At 46.1% G+C, this 18571-nt stretch overlaps 1 protein-coding gene across 4 annotated transcripts in view; it reads right to left on the bottom strand.

Annotated features, from left to right (window-relative positions):
* Window positions 1-18571, bottom strand: part of sema5a (sema domain, seven thrombospondin repeats (type 1 and type 1-like), transmembrane domain (TM) and short cytoplasmic domain, (semaphorin) 5A) — a 121027-nt gene that overhangs the window by 80147 nt on the left and 22309 nt on the right. For all 4 annotated transcript variants that reach the window (XR_004786521.2, XM_035618812.2, XM_035618813.2 and 1 more), the window contains exon 2: window positions 4079-4291. Coding sequence is in view for 3 of the 4 variants with exons in the window: in XM_035618812.2 (XP_035474705.1) it covers window positions 4079-4226 (148 nt within the window). In the remaining variant the exon portion in view is untranslated. The remainder of the gene's footprint in view (window positions 1-4078; window positions 4292-18571) is intronic.

Here is an 18571-nt window from a genome sequence, read left to right as displayed (position 1 = left end):
CACACCCCTCGTCCCCCCAGTCTTCTACTCAGCCCCATCTTATCCTCTTAACCCCTGTCTCCCTCCTCCTCGAAATAGAACAGCCCATCCCTCACGTCCTATTTGTTATTCCCCTCTCTGACACGGGGAAGTTGACGCAAAGACAAAATGACAGGACATATAAATATTTACACCCGGCGTCAGAGGCCACACCAGTCGTCGGGCCTGCCAGCGCTCAAAGTTAAAGCTCTGCAGTTCCGCCGGGCCGGCAGCCGCGGCAAAACACGTGGAACCAATTCTGAAGCATGAATGTTTTTTCTGTGAATGGTGCAAATTTGGGTGGGGGGGGGGCAGCCCTTAAATGAAAAGCCAAATTTACGCTAAATGCTGCCCCGTGGTAATGGGCACCAGGCGAATGGCAACTAATTGGTCAAGTTGATGCGAGGAAGAAAATGTGCGCAGGGCAGTCGAACAACAAACACCTGCTGAGTTGGAGAAAAAATCTAAAGAGCAAGGCAGGGTTTTCTCTTTATTATGTTATTTGGAGCAAGAAATAAAAACAACATTTTACAGCGGAACGTCCTGCAAGTCAAATTAGCGTGGCGGCGGCCTGGGGGCAACAAGTGAATCATACAAAACAAATCACCATGAAGCCACAAATAAGTGTGCAAAAAAAAGTCTGAATCTAACGTGTACTTAGGAGCCTTTGGTTGTAAGGGGTGTGTATTCAGATCCAAGAATATGTGCGGACCCTCCTTCATTTTCTTTGGCAAGCTTGTCAGCCATTAAAGTTCAAACATGGCTAGAACATAGCTGACCTTGCACCTGAATAGAGCAAAGTGAATGGTTTTGGAAATTCACACTTTGAAAGACACTGGAGGGCTTTAAATTTAAAAGAATAATCCCCCCAAATGACCAATTGGAAGATATCTGATACTGGTTGTGGCCTTGTCGCGTTTATGAATGCTGTGAGGCCATTTGTTTATTTTCCTGCTTTCGCCCCCCCTTCTCTCTCTAACGACGTGTTGGCCGTTCAGGGGGGCGATAAAAGCTGATTTTGGTTTGCGGCTGTAAAAGCCAAGTCTGGCGGTTCCGCTCCTCAGAGACGTGGCCCGCGAAGGCACCGTTTACACCTCAGTTTATAACCTTTAAAAGGCTTCGAGCCTGCACACAAAATCTCTACAAAATCTCCCATCATCCCCTCTTAGAATAATCCTGTAAATTACACATTTACATTGGACCTCTGCTGAGGATTATATCCAGACCTGTTTTTCTTGAAAGCGTAGTGCAGAGTGTCCCTTTTGGACAAACATTCAGAGTGCCGCTGCTGCTGCTGCTCCACTTTCTTTTTGAAAACCCCCCCCCCACATTTCTAAAACAACCACGCGGGGCCGAAAACAGTATAGCACTCCTTGCACCACAGTAGCAGTTCTGCCGGCCAAGTGTTGTGCCAAGTCAGAAAAGCCACCATCCCTCGTGGGGTCAGACCGACGCGGGGCGCGCCCTTCCACAGTCAGGACCACAATCACACGGAGAGCAAGAAACACTGTGACCGGAACGCAGCGCTCGGTCAACCCTTGACCTTGGCTCCTCGTGACGAGTCACAACCGCGCTGTTTGCACTGTTGCATTGTTTAACTCAACCTGAACAGCCTCAGCAGAGCTGCAGCCTTCACCCTGGTGTCAGCTCCCACGTTGACCTGAACCATACGAGTTCCTTACCTTTGGGTAGACCCAGGCTAGCTGTTTACCCCCTGCTTCAGCGAAGCGACCGCTTGCTGTGGTTTCAATGACATTTCATATAACTTTTCACAAAGAAAGTTAATTAGCATATTCCCCAAAAGGTGATAAGATAATTTAAAAACAACCGTACAGTTGAGCACTAAGCCGCGCAGACCCAACCCGACGCCCTTAATGTATGTCTGCGTATGTCCAAAAAAACACGTTTCACCCTGAGTGGAGTGTTGTGTTGTTGTAATCCACAAGGGGTATATCTCATAGTGTTTGTAGTTCTCCCAGCTTGGCTGGAGATGACACATTCACATTCTCAACAACCACTGGGATTACACTACATCACATGGCGCACAGTGTCTCACAAAAGAGAATGGAAATAGGTCTAACGAGAGGTTTCTCTTCCCCTACACATGGTGTGTATGTAACTGCATATTCCGTTATGACTCATAGTTTTTTTTTGAGTTTTTTTTTTTGTGTTTATTGCAAAAAGCCAGGGTTATAATTTGGCAGTCTTTGAAAGCTTTGTGTACTTGGAACAGTAAGATGTGTTTGAACTGCACGAAGACTATCATCAGGCCACGGAAGAAAAACTCTCCATGAGACCGTGGGATTTAGCAGCTGCTCGGCAAAAAGGTGCTGAGACTTGCAGATTAGGACGTAACAAAGTAAACAAAGTGTGATGATAAAACTTTCTGTCCCCTGCATGACGGCAAGAAATCATCTAGTCACGGGAAGTCTGCTTTGCTTCTGAGCTTTACGAGCAGGGCAGCAAAACTGGTGTTGCGGGTATTGGTTAACAAGCTCGTGAGAAACTTTGGGTGAACTTCTAGGGATCAATGGCTTTAACAAGCCAATGAAATGCATGTGCATACTGTACCTGTTCCTGGATCGGTGCAAATTAATTTCTATGAAAAATAGTCCCACCTTTTTTATAGGCTGCACTGAGACACTGAGTTGCATACCTCTGGTTTAACACGTAACCTAACACTCCCAGGAGAGCACAACTCAAACACTGAAGGCACGACAGGGTGTAATTTATTGTGAGTTGCACTGTGAAATTCCGTCCAGGTGACAGCCACCATGAGTCAAGACTCAAATGTTGCACGGCAGCGTGATCTGGTGATGGCCGAGAACGGGTCAACTTCCCCTGACGTTTGGGGAGAGAACCAGGAGACGACCGATCGCGCTTATTTTGGATTCCCGTGGGAAACGGACGGACAGTTGTTTTTTCATCTCCACTCGCACACACGACAGCTGACAACAAGCTCATCCCTATGTGCACAGCTTCTCGTTTATGCAATTACCGAGCTGCCAAAATTCTAATAAAAAAACGTGTCGGACTGAAACAAAATGCTCCGAAAGTTTGAAAGGAGACACGAGACGTGAGGCAAAGATCACGAATGAATTTGTGACTAAAATCTTTCTCAGTCCCTCAACTCTGTCAAATAATATTGGTACACAGACACACATTTTTTAGATTCATTAAGACCTACACATCATGAGGATATCATTATCTCATACTTTGAATTAATGTCCAGGAGGGAAACCATCGTATCGCCTTTTCCCTTCTTCTGTGCAGTAGCCTTTGTGTCGGGCGGACCGTGTCTGATTGCTCACTGAAATCTCTCCCCTCTTTATCAATGCTCCGATATATTTCAACCAGAGCATTAAGCCACTGGAGCTTAATGGGCCATTCTGGTACATTAGAGAACACAAACGCATTGACCACCGCTGACCCTCGCCGGCTGGTGTGTGGTCCTGGCCCCGCAGAGAGCGCAGGGCGAGAACGTGTCGCGCCAGCGCGGGCAGTTAGTCATCATCATTGCGCTCAATTGGCGCAGAGGGGAGAGTGCCACCTCAGCAGAGGATGGAGTGACAAAGACTGGGAGGAAAGACGGAGTAAGAGAGAGCATGGGCTGTCGAGGAAGTGTGTCTGTGCAGGGCAGTTACACCGAAGATGGGTTTTTTGCATGCGCACGGGTCTTTGCACACATGCAGTGACCTTGGTCTTCCGAGTTAACTTCACCCGCGACAAGCTGCTGTGTGATTATCTGACTGGGAGTCTGGACTGAACACAGCTCAATGGCATTTTCACTGCTTTGCAGTGGTTAGAGGCCGAGTGAAGTGCAAAGTCAATGGATTTGGGCGCATCTGCCTCAGGTCCCTGCAGTTTTTAAACCCAAACTATTCATGGCCTTGAACACGTTTAAAATGAGGTCCACCTGGATTTGATGTTGTCAAATGTTAAGGCGATTGTTTCAGTCACTGTCTAAAAACCACAAAGAATTGACAATGTGTCCAAGTGCGTTTATGTCTCCTAGCAACGGCAAAATGTGTGTGCGTGCGTGTTTGTTCAAAACGCTTACCTGAGTGTGGGACGAGCGGGTGCTCCGTCTTGTGACAGGGTGATTCCGGCAGCAGCACTGGCCCTCTCCTACTGGCCACGCCTGCGGGCCGCAGGACCAGCATGCACTGCAGCAGGAGCAGTGCATGCTGGGTAAAAGGGCGTCCCATTTGGGGCCTGAGCTTTGCTCACTTCTCCTCAGGCCTCAAGGGCCAAGATCATTGGAAAGACACACCTGGAGAGATGATAGGAGGGGCGGGGGAAGATAAGGAGAGATTTGGGTTAGAATACAAATTTCACATTTGAGTTAATCCAGAAGCTGAAAAGCTCGATACACCATAGCACCTCTGTATCACTGCAATCTGAAAAAAACATTCACTGCAGGTGAGGAAGAGCAGCAGATAATGAGAACGAGGGGAGAGAGGTGCGAAGAAGAGCGGGTGACAGAGGGGGAGAGGAGTGTGGGGAGCGGCACCTGGAGACCTCCCACCCCTCACCTCTGACACCCGCTGCGTGAATCAGACACGGCGCCGCATAACCGCAAGCACCTAATGGGTGTGCCTGAGCGGGCGTGTCCTCCTGATATCTGAGATGACATCCCTTTGAGCAAGTCTTTGTTCCTCTCTCGTATTTAATGATGAAGGGCGAGCAATTGGTGTGCTGCCGTGTGCTGCCGTGTGCGTTTCATTATTAAAGAGACTATTTCTTTTTTTGCGGGTGACCGATGTCTCAGCCGCACAGCACTCCTCCTGGGTCAATTAAACCCTATTGCCGCAGTAAATCTGATTTGTTTGTATTCACACCCGTATCCTCAAATTGCTGGATATTATGCTGAAACGCTTACAGCATATTCATTCTTCCTCCGAAAAAAACCCATTTGCCGCAAGAAAAACAAAAGCAGTTTGCACAACTCAATTGTTCATAATTTCTTTCTTTTTTTTGCCCTGTATGCGTGTGTGGGGGGGTGAATTGATGACTGATCTACATCATTACTTTTTAATCATTTATGTCATTCTATTACCACGCTGTGCACAACAGAAGAATAAGCCTGCATGACTGCATGCCACATTACGAGAAGCATGTGTGGCGGAGCGAGTGCAGCTTCTGAATATCTTTGGCCGTAAAGGGCTAGTAATGGCAATTTGGCTGTGCTAAAAGCTTTTCATATTTGAAAATGCATTGTGTAGCCGAGCCCGTGGAATATTGTTCGCAATTTATTGAATGTGAAAAGGGGCTTTTCATTTGTTGTCCACTCAGTTGGGGTGAGTGTGTGGAGTGTGTGTGTGTGTTTGTGTGTGTGTGTGGTGGGGGGGGGGGGGGGGGTGGTTTGCAGAGCAAGGAAGAAAACAATCTAGTCAATCAGTTTAGAGTGAATGGTAAACAAACCCAAAACTATTAATACCACTTTTTATTGTGTGGGGAAGACAGCAAAATATAGACAAATCTGCACACTGCAAAAAAAAAGAACAAAGAAAACTGAGCGACAAAATGAAGGAGCGGTGAACATTTGCTCGCGAACCCCGTCTCCACTTCTCTCTGAAGTATGAATCCACCTCAGAGAGCTCGGAGTGGCTCTGGGGTAACACAACCCACCGAGAAGGGGAAGTTCACTCTGCCTTTAGTGCGCATGAATAAGCCTCCTGACCTTCAGGCTTTTATGGAATTCATTTAAAGTCCAAAATGTATAAATGCACGGGCGGCGGGGATATGTGGCTTTGCCTTCACCCGCAGAGTAATGTGAAACACCTGTCATCCGCAGCAGCAAGTGACAGCCACTGCCAGTCGCCTCTCTCTCTCTCTCTCTCTCTCTCTCTCTCTCTCTCTCTCTCTCTCTCTCTCTCTCTCTCTCTCTCTCTCTCTCTCTCTCTCTCTCTCTCTCTCTCTCTCTCTCTCTTTCTCTCTCTCTCTCCCTCTCTCTCTCTCTGTTCCGTTTCCCTTTCCGTCTTGATGATTCACACGTCTGCTTCTACACTCTTTCGCATTTTCGCTTTAGTCACTCTTTCATTTGACATGTCACTTTTCTGTGGCTGCCAGTTTCCCTGACAGCTCCTAGCTATTTTTTTTTCTTTCTTTCTCTCCAACAAAAAGCAAATGTTACCTGATGCAGCCGAAATTGAGCGAGTCATTTCCCCCCGAGGAGTCTGTTATAGCTCGGACATCCTTCTTGTCATTTTTCATACACTCTTATAAACTTTTATGTCTCCATTGACTTTGCGAAAAAAATATTTCACTGTGTGTGTCTGTGTGTGTGTGTGTGTGTGTGTGTGTGAGGGCTGTGGATATTCACACACACTCAAACGCACACAGACTTTCCCACTGACAGGACCACGAGCCGAGGTCGGCGAGGTTGTTGACCTTTGCTCCCTCTGTTGCAGCTCTGCACACGGCCTCCTGTCAGCCTGTACCACTTCTCCACACGCATGTGCACAAACATGTGCTTGCATATTCAAAAAACTAAGTTCCGCCATCTAGTATATGAACAATATGTTCTGCCATCCTGAGATAGTTACTGCTGTCTCCTCGTTTCACTGTCTCGTGGGGAATTTGAGAGATTTTAAAACTTTCACTTTCACAATTGAACGTGTGAAGGTGTCCCGTGGAGTTCTCTGTCAAACAAACAAAAGTTATGGTTATGTTCAGCGTTTCTCACCAAATGTGTGTATCCCTGAGGTCCATCAAACACGTCACAGTGTTTAAAAAAAGTTTGCTCGCTCGCCTTTCTTTGCTGCGTAACTACGTCTCTTTGCGCATGGCCACCGCCAACTGTCGGTCAGCGGAATAGCGTGGAAACAGCGACAGGATTGTGCATGTGCATCCTCGTGCATGACAAAACAGGGACGCCTCCATAAAACCAACCACTGCTCATAGCATCGTTGATTAACAGAAAAATAACTTGGTCCATTTAATTCAACCATAGAATCGATAGACAACGATTGGTAAAATAGCACAATCGGTGACAAAGACTAATCTAAATTATGTCCAATCAGATTTTTCTGTAAATTGTAATTTAATTCCTTTCTTTGTTCAATAGTGAAAACTAAACATTTAATGTCGGGGTCGAATTGCATGCAAGCCCTTATTGTGTTAGCCTTACTTTCAACATCTGGTCTGAATGAATCTCGAAAACGCTTCCAATTCCGTATTTGCATGAAAATAAACCCTAATGAAAACCTGGCATTACCCAGTGAAACACTCGAGACATCTAAACTCCCAGAGACTGTAAGAAAAAAAATGCACACGTCACTTTAACGACCCCCAGATAACCTGATTCGTCATTTGCATGGCAAATCAGGCATTATGTACGTAACACTCAGCCGTGACTTGATTTAGACCCAGACCGTTTGAACTGTTGTCTCGTTCCCCTGAAGTGATCTCTGCTGGATCCTATTTTCTCTTTAACTCACAACAAGCCACTGACAGGTCCTGTGGGAGAAAACTGGAGGAGCTTTCTGTGCTGCTCTGTGGTCTAAACTCTAAATCATCTCCAGGGCATCAGTGCAGTCCTCCTCCGCCGCCGCCGCCGCCGCCGCCTCCTCCTCCTCCTCCTCCTCCTCCTCCCGCTGCTGCTCCCACTCCTACTCCATTCCCTGTCTCTCTCACTCTTCCACAAATAAGGACACACTGGTACAGCACCCCGGCATTTACAGCGCATACACACAGACACACTGAAATCACCTCGGGACCAGGTGATGGATAACACCCCCGGTACATTCAGGGCACGGAGCCGAGGGAACACAAGCCACACAAAAACTAAACACGGGGTAAATGATGTTTTCACTTGAAATGCATGTTACGCGCAGATAATAATGTTTGCAGCGTCAGGATAGTGTTAAGCTTTGATGTGTGATCATGATGGTACAGCACTGTGAGCAATGTTTGTGTGTTTATTTTGGCCATGTTTGTTGTATGATATGTTTTTGCTGTTATGAAATAAGAAGGAAAGTGGAAATAAAAATAAACACACCCACAGACCATCCTCAATATATCATGCTTTGCATTTTTTAACACACCAGGGTCACGTCTGAGGTCATTTTTGCCTCCTTTGTGCAAAGGCAATCAGTAATATATAAATGACAGTAAATACAAGAAATAATAAACGACGTTGCAATCATCGTTTCACTTTTACAGTAGAAACAAACTGAGACTGTAATCTTTACCCATTAGGAGACTAGTCAAAATGGTTGAATCTCAATTTCAAATTCCCCCAGACCTGCAGTCCAACCTTAGCCACCACACCTGAATGCCCAACCCTGACACTGACATCACCCTGAACCCCAAAACCATGTGTTTACCCTCAGACGGTGGTGCTCTGAAGGTCTGTCAGAAAGTGAGGACCAACGTAAATGTCCACAATTTTCCGAAATGTCTTCACTTAAAAGGTAAAAAACATTCAAACTGGTCCTCACAATGTGCAACCATAGAACAACCACACACACACACTCACACACACACACACACACACACACACACAGGTGTCGGCTGACTAACCGATGGAAGTCTTCCCGCAGTGGCGAGTGGCGAGAGGCTCATATTAACACCCCATATTGATTTTTGTCTGGGAGGGACTTCATCATGGTTAAATTACACGATACATAATGAATAGACTCCCGAATGAACGCCGGCTTTGAGTTCGTCACAGTGAAACACGCGCGTGCACACGCATGCGCGCGCCCGCGTGCAAACGCGTTTGTCAAACATGAGCGGTGCAGATGATCCATCTGTCCAAACACAGGCAGGGGAGTGTGAGATTGGGGTCACACCGCGGCACTGATAGATGCTTCTCTCTCTCTCTCTCTCTCCGTCTCTCTCACACACGCCACACACCAGTAAAAACCAGCACAGACTTTGCTCGACACCAAAGCACACAACGTACGCTGAGCCGCTCTACTGTATGTATACGTAGCCGTGTGCTTGTGAGGCGGAACGCTTGGATGCGACTGACTGGGGGTGTTTGGGGTGTTTATCACTCTGTCGATCAGGTGGAGTCTTGCCAGTTTTTGTTTGTTTGTCGTTCCGCGTCTCTATCTGCCAACTGGTGTCTGGGATTTTTGGCGTCTTGAGTTTAGACACACGCGGCAAATGGCGGAGATGTTTGCACTTGATGCACTTTGCATTCTGAAAAGAAAACAGACTACGCCGGATTTGTGGACTGATTAGTTCAGGGCTGCAACTAACAACTATCTGTCGACAATTTTTCTTGATGAATAGATTTGTTGTTTGGTCCATAAAATGACATAAAATGGTGAAACTTGTCGATTGTGTTTCCCAAACCCCTAGACGATGTTTGGTTTTGTCCCCACACCAGAGATATTCAGTTTACTGTCACAGAGGAGCAAAGAAACTAGAAAATATTCACATTTAAGAAGCTGAAATCAGAGAATGTTGAACCCTTGAACAGATTATTCGATGTTCAGTCGTGGATTACTAATCGATTAACTGCTGCAGCTCGAGATTAGTTCATGATTGAGCCAAAAAAAATAAAATAATGATTGACTTCAAAAAGTCAACTGACAACTGAACGAATGGCTGACTAACAGGCCAAAGGAACAACTGATTCAGTGACCAACGATAGACGACCGACCGACCAAGTGTCAGGCTAGCAGAGGCTGAATATGTGACTGACTGACAGGGAGACTGATGAGGCACCTGACTGACTGAGTGAATGGGTGGCTGGCTGCATAAAACACAGCATGATTGACAGATGAAGTGGCCAGCTGACAGACCTTTTATTCTTATCTAGCTGTGATGAGGACTTTTCTTTCTCTTTTTTAAACTGACATCTGTCAGATTACTAACTGCTATCGTTTCCGTCCCCCTGTCCCTTTCTCTTTTTCTGCGTTCCGTCGACCCAATCCCTCACTGTTTAGGCCTTCAGTCAAACTCTGGCCTCGTGGACCCAGCGGAGGATGAAAGAGAGAATGATGGAGGGATGATATCGCCATCAAAGGCTCATTGCCTCACAGCAGGGTCCTTTCCACCCGGGTGACCCCCCCCCCCCAGATCAGAGGGCAGATTGATTCTGTGTGAAGAAATGTTCATGTCTCTCCGTGAGTGGGATTGAAAAAGCAAACCCTGGATGAGATTGCTTGTTTGTTTCAAAACCTAGATCTGTGGCGCACAGTGTGGCTTTTGGAAAGCGCAAATCCAAATGTGCAGTTTTGTCTTTTTTAACTCTTTCACACACTCGCTCAAGTCTCTCGCTTTCAGCCTGGAATGCATTTTTACACTCCGGCTTGCTTGTTCAGAACCACCATTTCTCTGCTGTTGGATTCCATTAGTCATCATTAAGGTTGAGTTGGTGTAAATAAAAAATACCCAAATCTGTTTGGTAGTACCAGTTTATGGAATTTTACCACTAAATGTCACACTTGACTTCAGCAGACACTCCTGAGTACGTCCAAGTTTATATAAAGTCTATGCAATGAATCATGAATAAAGAGAAGGAGGCACTTCAATCAGCAGGTGAGACATCTCCAGCTTCAGATCCAATATGTTTCCCCATATATTGGCACAGTTTTAGTTTTCTTTGACACCACGTCTGCCATTTTCTCATTTTCACCGCCAAAAAACCACATGAACTTATAGTAAAAAGGGCTGTGCTCATCTCCCCCCCTCCATCTCTTCCTTCATGCTGGCAGCCTTGGCTCTGCAGTAAATTGCACACAGCTCATCAGACAATATCGACCCACCTCTCGCCATCAAACTTGTGTGTGCATGAGTTTAAAAAAAAGAGTCACGCACATTGATGCTCATGTCATCGTGTTTCCATTTCTCCGATACTATGCAACAACACTCAGAACACAGGTTCCCCAATTAAGCCTCTAACATATCTAAAGAATTGACTAAAATGCTAGAAAGTGATAGCGGATTTTCATTTTTGGCTCATAACTCATGGACTGTAGAATATTTTTTTCTCCTTTTTCTGGGGATTCAAGGGATCTCCTTGAAACTCTCAACAAAGGTCACATCCATTATTGTAATATATACATATATATGATAACAAACTTCTGACAAACTTTTGCAGTTAGTCCACTTCCTCCTGAAAAGGGACGCAATGGTCTCGCAAATATCGCCAGGCTTAGCAACAACAAGGAGCAATGGCACAATCCTTGGACGCAAAAGGGATTGTTTTCAAGGCTTGCATATAAAATGTATTAAGAAATTTCAAATGTTTTGGTTATTCATGTTGTTTTTGTCTTGGCATTTTGAAAAATTCTGCCTTGTCACATCAAATCAAAAACTTTCTCCTGAACCTCAAAGAAAGGGACATACAAGGTTCTTAGTTGACAGAGAGAGGGCATTTGTGTGTCTGTTTGGACCCTCGGGTTGCGCATGTATTTTTCTTCAGGGTAATGCTGCACCAGTGTCTTTCCCAACACATCGTCTACCTCGGTCTGAATTTTCAATCTGTTCCACAAACTCCACTCTAAATCGGATAATTGAACAAGCTGCTGGGTTTTGGAGAGATTTGGAAAACAGAGGGGTGTTCAAAGGGGGGACACGGCTGAGGAAACACAAGGGGACGACGAGGGACAGGAGAAAGTTTCTTTGGTGGTTTCCAACTCTCTCTGGTGGAGGTTGTCAACTCAGTTTGTTTGTTCCAACTCCTGTTGAATCTTTTACAGCGGGTATCACAGGGTCAGATAATGCCAGCCCTCCCCTGCTGCTGAGTAATGGCTGTGTACCCCCCTGCTACTTTTCCATATTTCTGCACAACCCATAAAACACAATGAATCCAAAGCTCTGGACCAGTTAAACCTGGCACGTACAGCACTGTACATCACTCGCAGACACTCATCAAGGCAACAGAAACACGCATACCGACTCTCTCTGCATGTCTTGCTCGAAAAACACACCCGGCAATTTCATCCGTGTCCCACCCAAACTCTCCCGAGGTTCCCCCCGAATCCCGCCGTTATTTTTACTCAACTCGCTTGTCCTCGAGCACTCGCACGGACTCCAGACAAGGGAAGGCTTCCACGACATGTGTGTGGCAGAAAAAAAAAAGTGACATGATGCCTGAAAGGCTCTCGCACGCCCCTAGACAGCAATTACCAGCATGATTGGGACCGGAGTTCCTACTTCCATGACTGCTGGAGGTAGTTTAATACGACCTGCGACTTAAAACCATTACAGAAAGCCTGGCAGGGGAAGCACTTTGAATACAGAGCACATCTTTCAAAACGGTTTCACTTCTAAATTTAGGTCAAGGTAGGCAGAGTCAGGACTTGCAGCCAACACAGCCACATAATGATAGAAAATTAATCATTTCTGAGGTTGCTTGGTTGGTTCCCCTTAAAGCTTCTGGCAACGGTACTATTAAGTAGATACAGAGAGTAATCTTTTCAGTGGGGGGGGTTATTTTGTTCTTTGAGGAACTTTCTTCTTAAATGAAAGATGAAAGGTTTGACATTAAAGCTTTCTTGCTGGAGATTGCTTAGATTGGAAGATTGATACCACTTTCATGTCTGCGTTGTAAATATGAAGATATCTCCAACAGCCAGGTAACTTAGCTCAGGTAGAATAAGGACTGGAAACAGGAAGCCTAGGTTAACAAAATCCAACCACTATCTCCAAAGCTCGCCAACTTGCACGTTAAAAGTACAAATTGTAATATTTACAGATCAGGCTAATGTCAGGCTAAAATTAACAAGTGGCAACACATTTTGCGAACTGCTAAACTAACTCTCACGTTGAAAACAAAATATATATTGAAAGAAAATGTCTTGATTGAACAATTAGTCTAATGAGATAATTAACTTTGAAAAAAATATGCTAAGCAATTATATGAAATCAAAATAGATTTTTCCACTGAAGCTCATGAATTTCAGTGCACAGCGCAGTACACAGATCTCATTTGTTTAATCCGTATAAAAACCAAAATGTAAAAAGAGACAAACCACTGTTTTACACGGCGTTATGGGTCAGACTTTTTCTCGGCTCAGAGCAGTTGCCAGGCAACCAGAGGAGACTCCAGGAAGTGATTATTCCCTGACAAGTTATTGTCAGATGAATGAGCCCCCTGAAAAAAATGGCTTTTTTTGTCATTTTAACACACAAACAAGATTCCACGTGTTAAATTACTTGGCAGAATTGCCGGCATCCAGATTTGTTAAGGCTGGCTCTTTTGCAGACAGTGAGGAGGGGGGTAATCAATCTTCTCATCTAATTCGCTGCAAGGAAGCAAATAAGTATTTTTTCCACAAATATTGAACTTGAAAGGAAAATTAAGAACAATCCTCAACGATGGATTACTCAAAGAACAGACATTCTGCGCAGGCAGGGGAACGGAATTAGAAGTTTCATCAGTTACTCAGGTGCGTTTAGGGCGTGTCTGAATCCACAGTTGTCTCTGTATTGGTCAAGGGCGTTTTGGGTACAACATGCGATAAACGAATCAGGGGGCCGTCTCCCATTCCCTTTAAAAGCCCAGTTGATTGCTATTTTAATGGCAAATTTGCCAGGTAGTAAGAAAAAACTTCATGTGTGTGATACGGTCAGCGCCCATCACCATTACTCCACATATGATTACTACCTCTACAGAAGGCTGCAGCTCAGAGATGTCTGTGTTACAGACTGTGAAAAAAAAAAATCTCGGGGTCGATCCCAGACGCTGATCAGCTATTGAGACAGCAGCTCTGACACATCCCCTCCAGAACCTCAGGCTACTGTCTGGGCTGCTCTCAGTGTCAAGAAAGCGCTGTTCACGCGGAGCAAGTTGTTTCAACAACCTCGAAGTGCTGGAGTGGCTTGAATCTCAGAATAAAGAAACCACCGTCCCCCAAAACTACATCTCGCCGAGAGACGATGTCTCCACATCAACCTCAGCAAGGTACTGAAAAGCTGCCAGCCAACTCAAATAAAAGCTCCAGAGTCATTGTTGTCTATGAATTAAAAGCCAAAACTGAAGATTAACACAGTCCCCCCCCCCAATAAAAACCTAAACTAGTTTGCAAACCAAAAGATCAAGTTTAACTTCACCCTGACGATGATCCAGACAGCATCAAAGAGTGCTTCAAGTTCAACGCCTTTGTTCTCTGTGCCGGCGCATCAGCAGGGGCCGAACCACACATGGAGAAAAGGTGTCATCTGACACCCGATCGAGGCGGCGGCGCGAAGATGGCCCAGGACTTAAAAACAAAAGAGCTCACCGCACATAAAGGGGAAGACAAACATTGCACTCGTGCGCTCAAACAGGCACATGCACACACTCACACTGACTCTGCTGAGAATGCAGTGATAAGGGGCATAAAGCCTCACACTGGCGAACGCTGACATTTTTAAAGCTTTAATTACATGCTTGGCCGACTGGTAGCCGACTGTCTCACTTGGGAGCAAAATTACACTATCGCCGTCTACAGCTGTGCACGGACGCAAGTCTAAAACTGACTCGCCACCCCACACAAACACCCCCGCCTGCTGCACCTGCGAGGCAAAGTGAGGGCAAAAAAAGAAATCACGGGTAACTTCTAACTGCTGGGACCAGCTCATTGATCTAGACTTCCAAAAGGGCACAGGCGTGACTGAGAGAAGAATGGAAACACTGCCCCAACGCAAACCAGACTCCAAATGAAAAAGAAAATTACAGTCATCCGAGGGGTAAATTCGTCTCATTGCACTGACAATGTGAAATCAGCCTGCGCAGGGTGCTGCAGTGTTCGAATCATCCAATTACTAATATTGTAATCAATCATTTCAGCTTAAGTGGTGACGGAATATGACTCGGGGGAATGATGGATGAAATCTCTTGCAGATACGATTCCCCCCGCGGGAGAGGTCAGGTGTCTTTGCTGAGATTCCAACTGTACATGATGTACGGTCTTCGACGGCAGGGGTTGAAAAGTTAACAATGTATGTTTACTTGGATACGGTACTTCATCATCAATCTGAAGGTATTTCCTGAGGATTTATACTTTGTACTCAACTCTCTGCTCTACAGAGCAGTTACTTTAAAGGGCATCAGTTCCTGCCAGTTTAAGGGTTTACAGTACGCGAAACACAAAATAAGTTCATAGTAAACGATGATGAATTGAAGTTAAACCTTACTAACTTACAAACATGACTGATTAGATATCTATATCATTATGTATCATTTATCTTTTTTTAAATTATGTCGAACTTGTAGTGATCCCCCCCCCCCCCCCCCAGCACTTCATGTTTTGTCGGCATGACAACATGAAAAGATAAACAGAAAACATTTTATCACACTTTTTTTTTTTTTTTTATCCCGGTACTTCACTGACAGCAATCCAAAGGCAAAGGGATGCGGCGGGTGGGAGAGCGTACTGTATGTGCACTGTGTACTATAATCAATCTTCCTACGTGCTTCTTGCAATCTACACACGCGAGATAACAAGCCTAACAACCTGCCAACTTCTACAGCCCAGTAATTATATGCCCGGAAAACAACAACAACAACAACCGCCACCTCTTTGGCAGGAACCCCCCCCCCCCCCCCCCAAAAAAAACCCCACAGATACATTCACTTCAACACACATGAAGGACCTACAGTACAGACGGGGAGAGAGAGACATAGGGAAGCTGCCTTGAGATGACTCGTCTTACTGTATCTGAGGAAATGTGGCAGGAGGGAGTGTAAATTAGCTCTCGGCTCCACTGGAACCAATTAATTACCCGGGCGTGTGCGGGTGTGTGTGTGTGTGTGTGTGTGTGTGTCTGTTGAGTGTCTGGCCTTTATAATTTTTCCCATTAACACCAGAGACGGGCACAATAGCATAAAGTTATTACATTAATGAGAGGGAGAGATGAGTTTGGTTAACAGCAGCTGGTTTTAACACAGAAAGGATGCGGCAGAAGTGGTCTTTGTGCGTGCCAGTGTGTGCGTCTCCCCCGAACATGTCTCCCAAGAGTAATCTGGAACAACACAGAGGAGCAGAGTCGGATACGGAGCCCGCAGGCATCCGATGCGATCGTGTCTCTGCCAGACCAAGCAAACAGATGTAGGCCTCCCTCTCCCTCCGTCTGTCTCCCGCTCTTTCTTTTTTCATGTATGCCGGTGAAGAGTCGGAAGGATTGTGTTTCCACCCAGAGAGCTGAACGGACCGGTCCCACTCTGACAGAGACACCAGAGACTCGCAGCCACTTTCACAACCAACTTGCGCTCCTTTAGCCCGCGGCAAACTCGTGTCTCTGTCTCCATTAAGGGCCATGTTAAGGCAAAATGCCGCTGTCTGACTTTGGAACGTACAACTCCGGTGATTCTCCTCCTGCAGTCGGGAGTCCAGAGGAAGACTCCATTAGTCAGTGGTGCAATTAGGAGGTGCAGCACTTGAAACATATCGACTCTGCAGTTATGTTTATCTCTCTCTCTCTCACTCTCTCACTCACACACACACACACACACACACACACACACACACACACACACACACACACACACACACACACACACACACACACACACACACACACACACACACACACACACACACACACACACACACACACACACACACACACACACACACACACACACACACACACACACACACACACACACACACACACACCATTTTCACACCGGATGTCTCAGCCTTTCTAAATGACTGCTACTGTAAATAAACATATTCACAGTTAATATATTCATTTCACTGCCGAGTCCTCTGAGAGCTTATTTGAAGAAAAAAAAAGAAGAAAAAAGTCAGTAACTCCTCTTGAGGTCATGGGATACACATGATAAAAATGGCTGGTTAATAAGCTTATTTACATCCTGTGTGGATGGTAGTGGGTGAATCAAATGATATGTGCCGTGTCTTTGAATTTCAAAACATTAAAGAGGGAAACCTTTTACATCCGGGCCTCGTTGATTAGGGCTCTGCCTGGAGGAGGTAATTAAGGTTTTTTTTCTGTGTGATCCGGTGTATTTTCCTCGCCAGTGAGCACCAGGCTGTTTGCACACAACAAACACACGCACGCACGCACGCACGCACGCACGCACGCACGCACGCACGCACGCACGCACGCACGCACGCACGCACGCACGCACGCACACACACACACACACACACACACACACACACACACACACACACACACACACACACACACACACACACACACACACACACACACACACACACACACACACACACACACACACACACACACACACAGGGGTACAACCGTGAAACCGAGGGGGGGGGGGGGGGGGGGGGTTCTAACAGTTGAGGAGGTGTCCATCATCACATTGCTGATGATGGACACCTCAGTAAAAAGCCTTTTGTGCAGGTGGATTTCCTCTGTAAATGCAAATCGGATGGTCAAGACAAGTGAATTAGAGCGCGCCGGGGCTGACAGCGCGCCATGTTTACATCAGGGGTCTCGCCCTCGTATAAGGAAGAGCCCACACTGTGATGTAGAAGATAGTAGCGACCCGTTAACCAACTGATGGTGAACTACTCAATAAGTGTATAGCCTTCAAATTGAAAATGTTCTTTGTGGCGTTTACATAGGAATCCATAAAATCCTGATTGTATGACGCACTTTCATAGTAGCATGAAGGTGGAGGGGGGACTGCCACACATTGTAGACAAGGACAGGAGGGGAGACGTTTAACGTCTAAAGGGAAATAGAAAACCGAGGCGCGCGGCGGATTTTCTCCGTGCGCCATTAGTGATGCCGATCCCTCGCCGCGTCACGCTGCACTCTTGCTAATCAGGTCTCACTGTAATGTTTCCACACTGTCTCCCCCGCTGATCAATGACACTCTGCCCTCCTTCAAAAGCACGACACTCCGGATAGACAAGCGTGAACTGCACAGTTAATCCACTCCGCCGGTGCGCCGCTAAATCATCGACCTGCCACGCTGGATGGACGGAGGGGCGAGACGAATGCAAAGTAGGTAAAAATGTGAACGTGGGGGGGGGACAGACCACACACACACACACACACACAAGGATTTGAGCAATTGCCTTTAGAAATGGGCACATCCGCAGGCCTGATTCACAGCATCGGTGTTTTCCTTAGATCATGACCATATTCAGCAGGGCAGCTATCAGGTAGAAATGACCGATCCACGTTACAGGGAAAACAGTTTTAGCAAATCATCCCTTAGCAAATGCGCTTTACGTCCAAAGGACTCTGAGGAAATGACAAACCTATACCGTAGAAACAGGAAGTGCTGAAAATGCGAAGGGTTGATTTCGTACGGCCCGCCTCACAGTAGAGTTTAACTTTGTCAGAAAATCAGAAACACAGTGCAGGCATGGTCAGAGTAGATATAGGTAAAAACTTTGACATGCCGGTGGTGCTACAGGAAATAATTCATTCTTTGGGGCACTGTGCTGCGTCAAGTGGTATGATGACCAACATCGGCAACACTAAAGACAAAAGCATTGCTAAAAAAAAACACATGGCGAACTGGTAAGATGAAGACCTGCAGGAGCAGGCGATTGAGAGGATTTCTCCCCGACACGTTGCCAGATATCTAACGCGGCATCGACTCAGCACTGGGTGGTCTGTAACTTCACTGCGCCGGTAATCCTGCAGCTTGAGC

Source organism: Scophthalmus maximus, chromosome 21, assembly GCF_022379125.1.
Source record: "Scophthalmus maximus strain ysfricsl-2021 chromosome 21, ASM2237912v1, whole genome shotgun sequence".
Taxonomy (NCBI): domain Eukaryota; kingdom Metazoa; phylum Chordata; class Actinopteri; order Pleuronectiformes; family Scophthalmidae; genus Scophthalmus; species Scophthalmus maximus.
The sequence above is the reverse complement of the archived record's forward strand: the minus strand, read 5'-3'. Positions and strand labels throughout refer to the sequence as shown.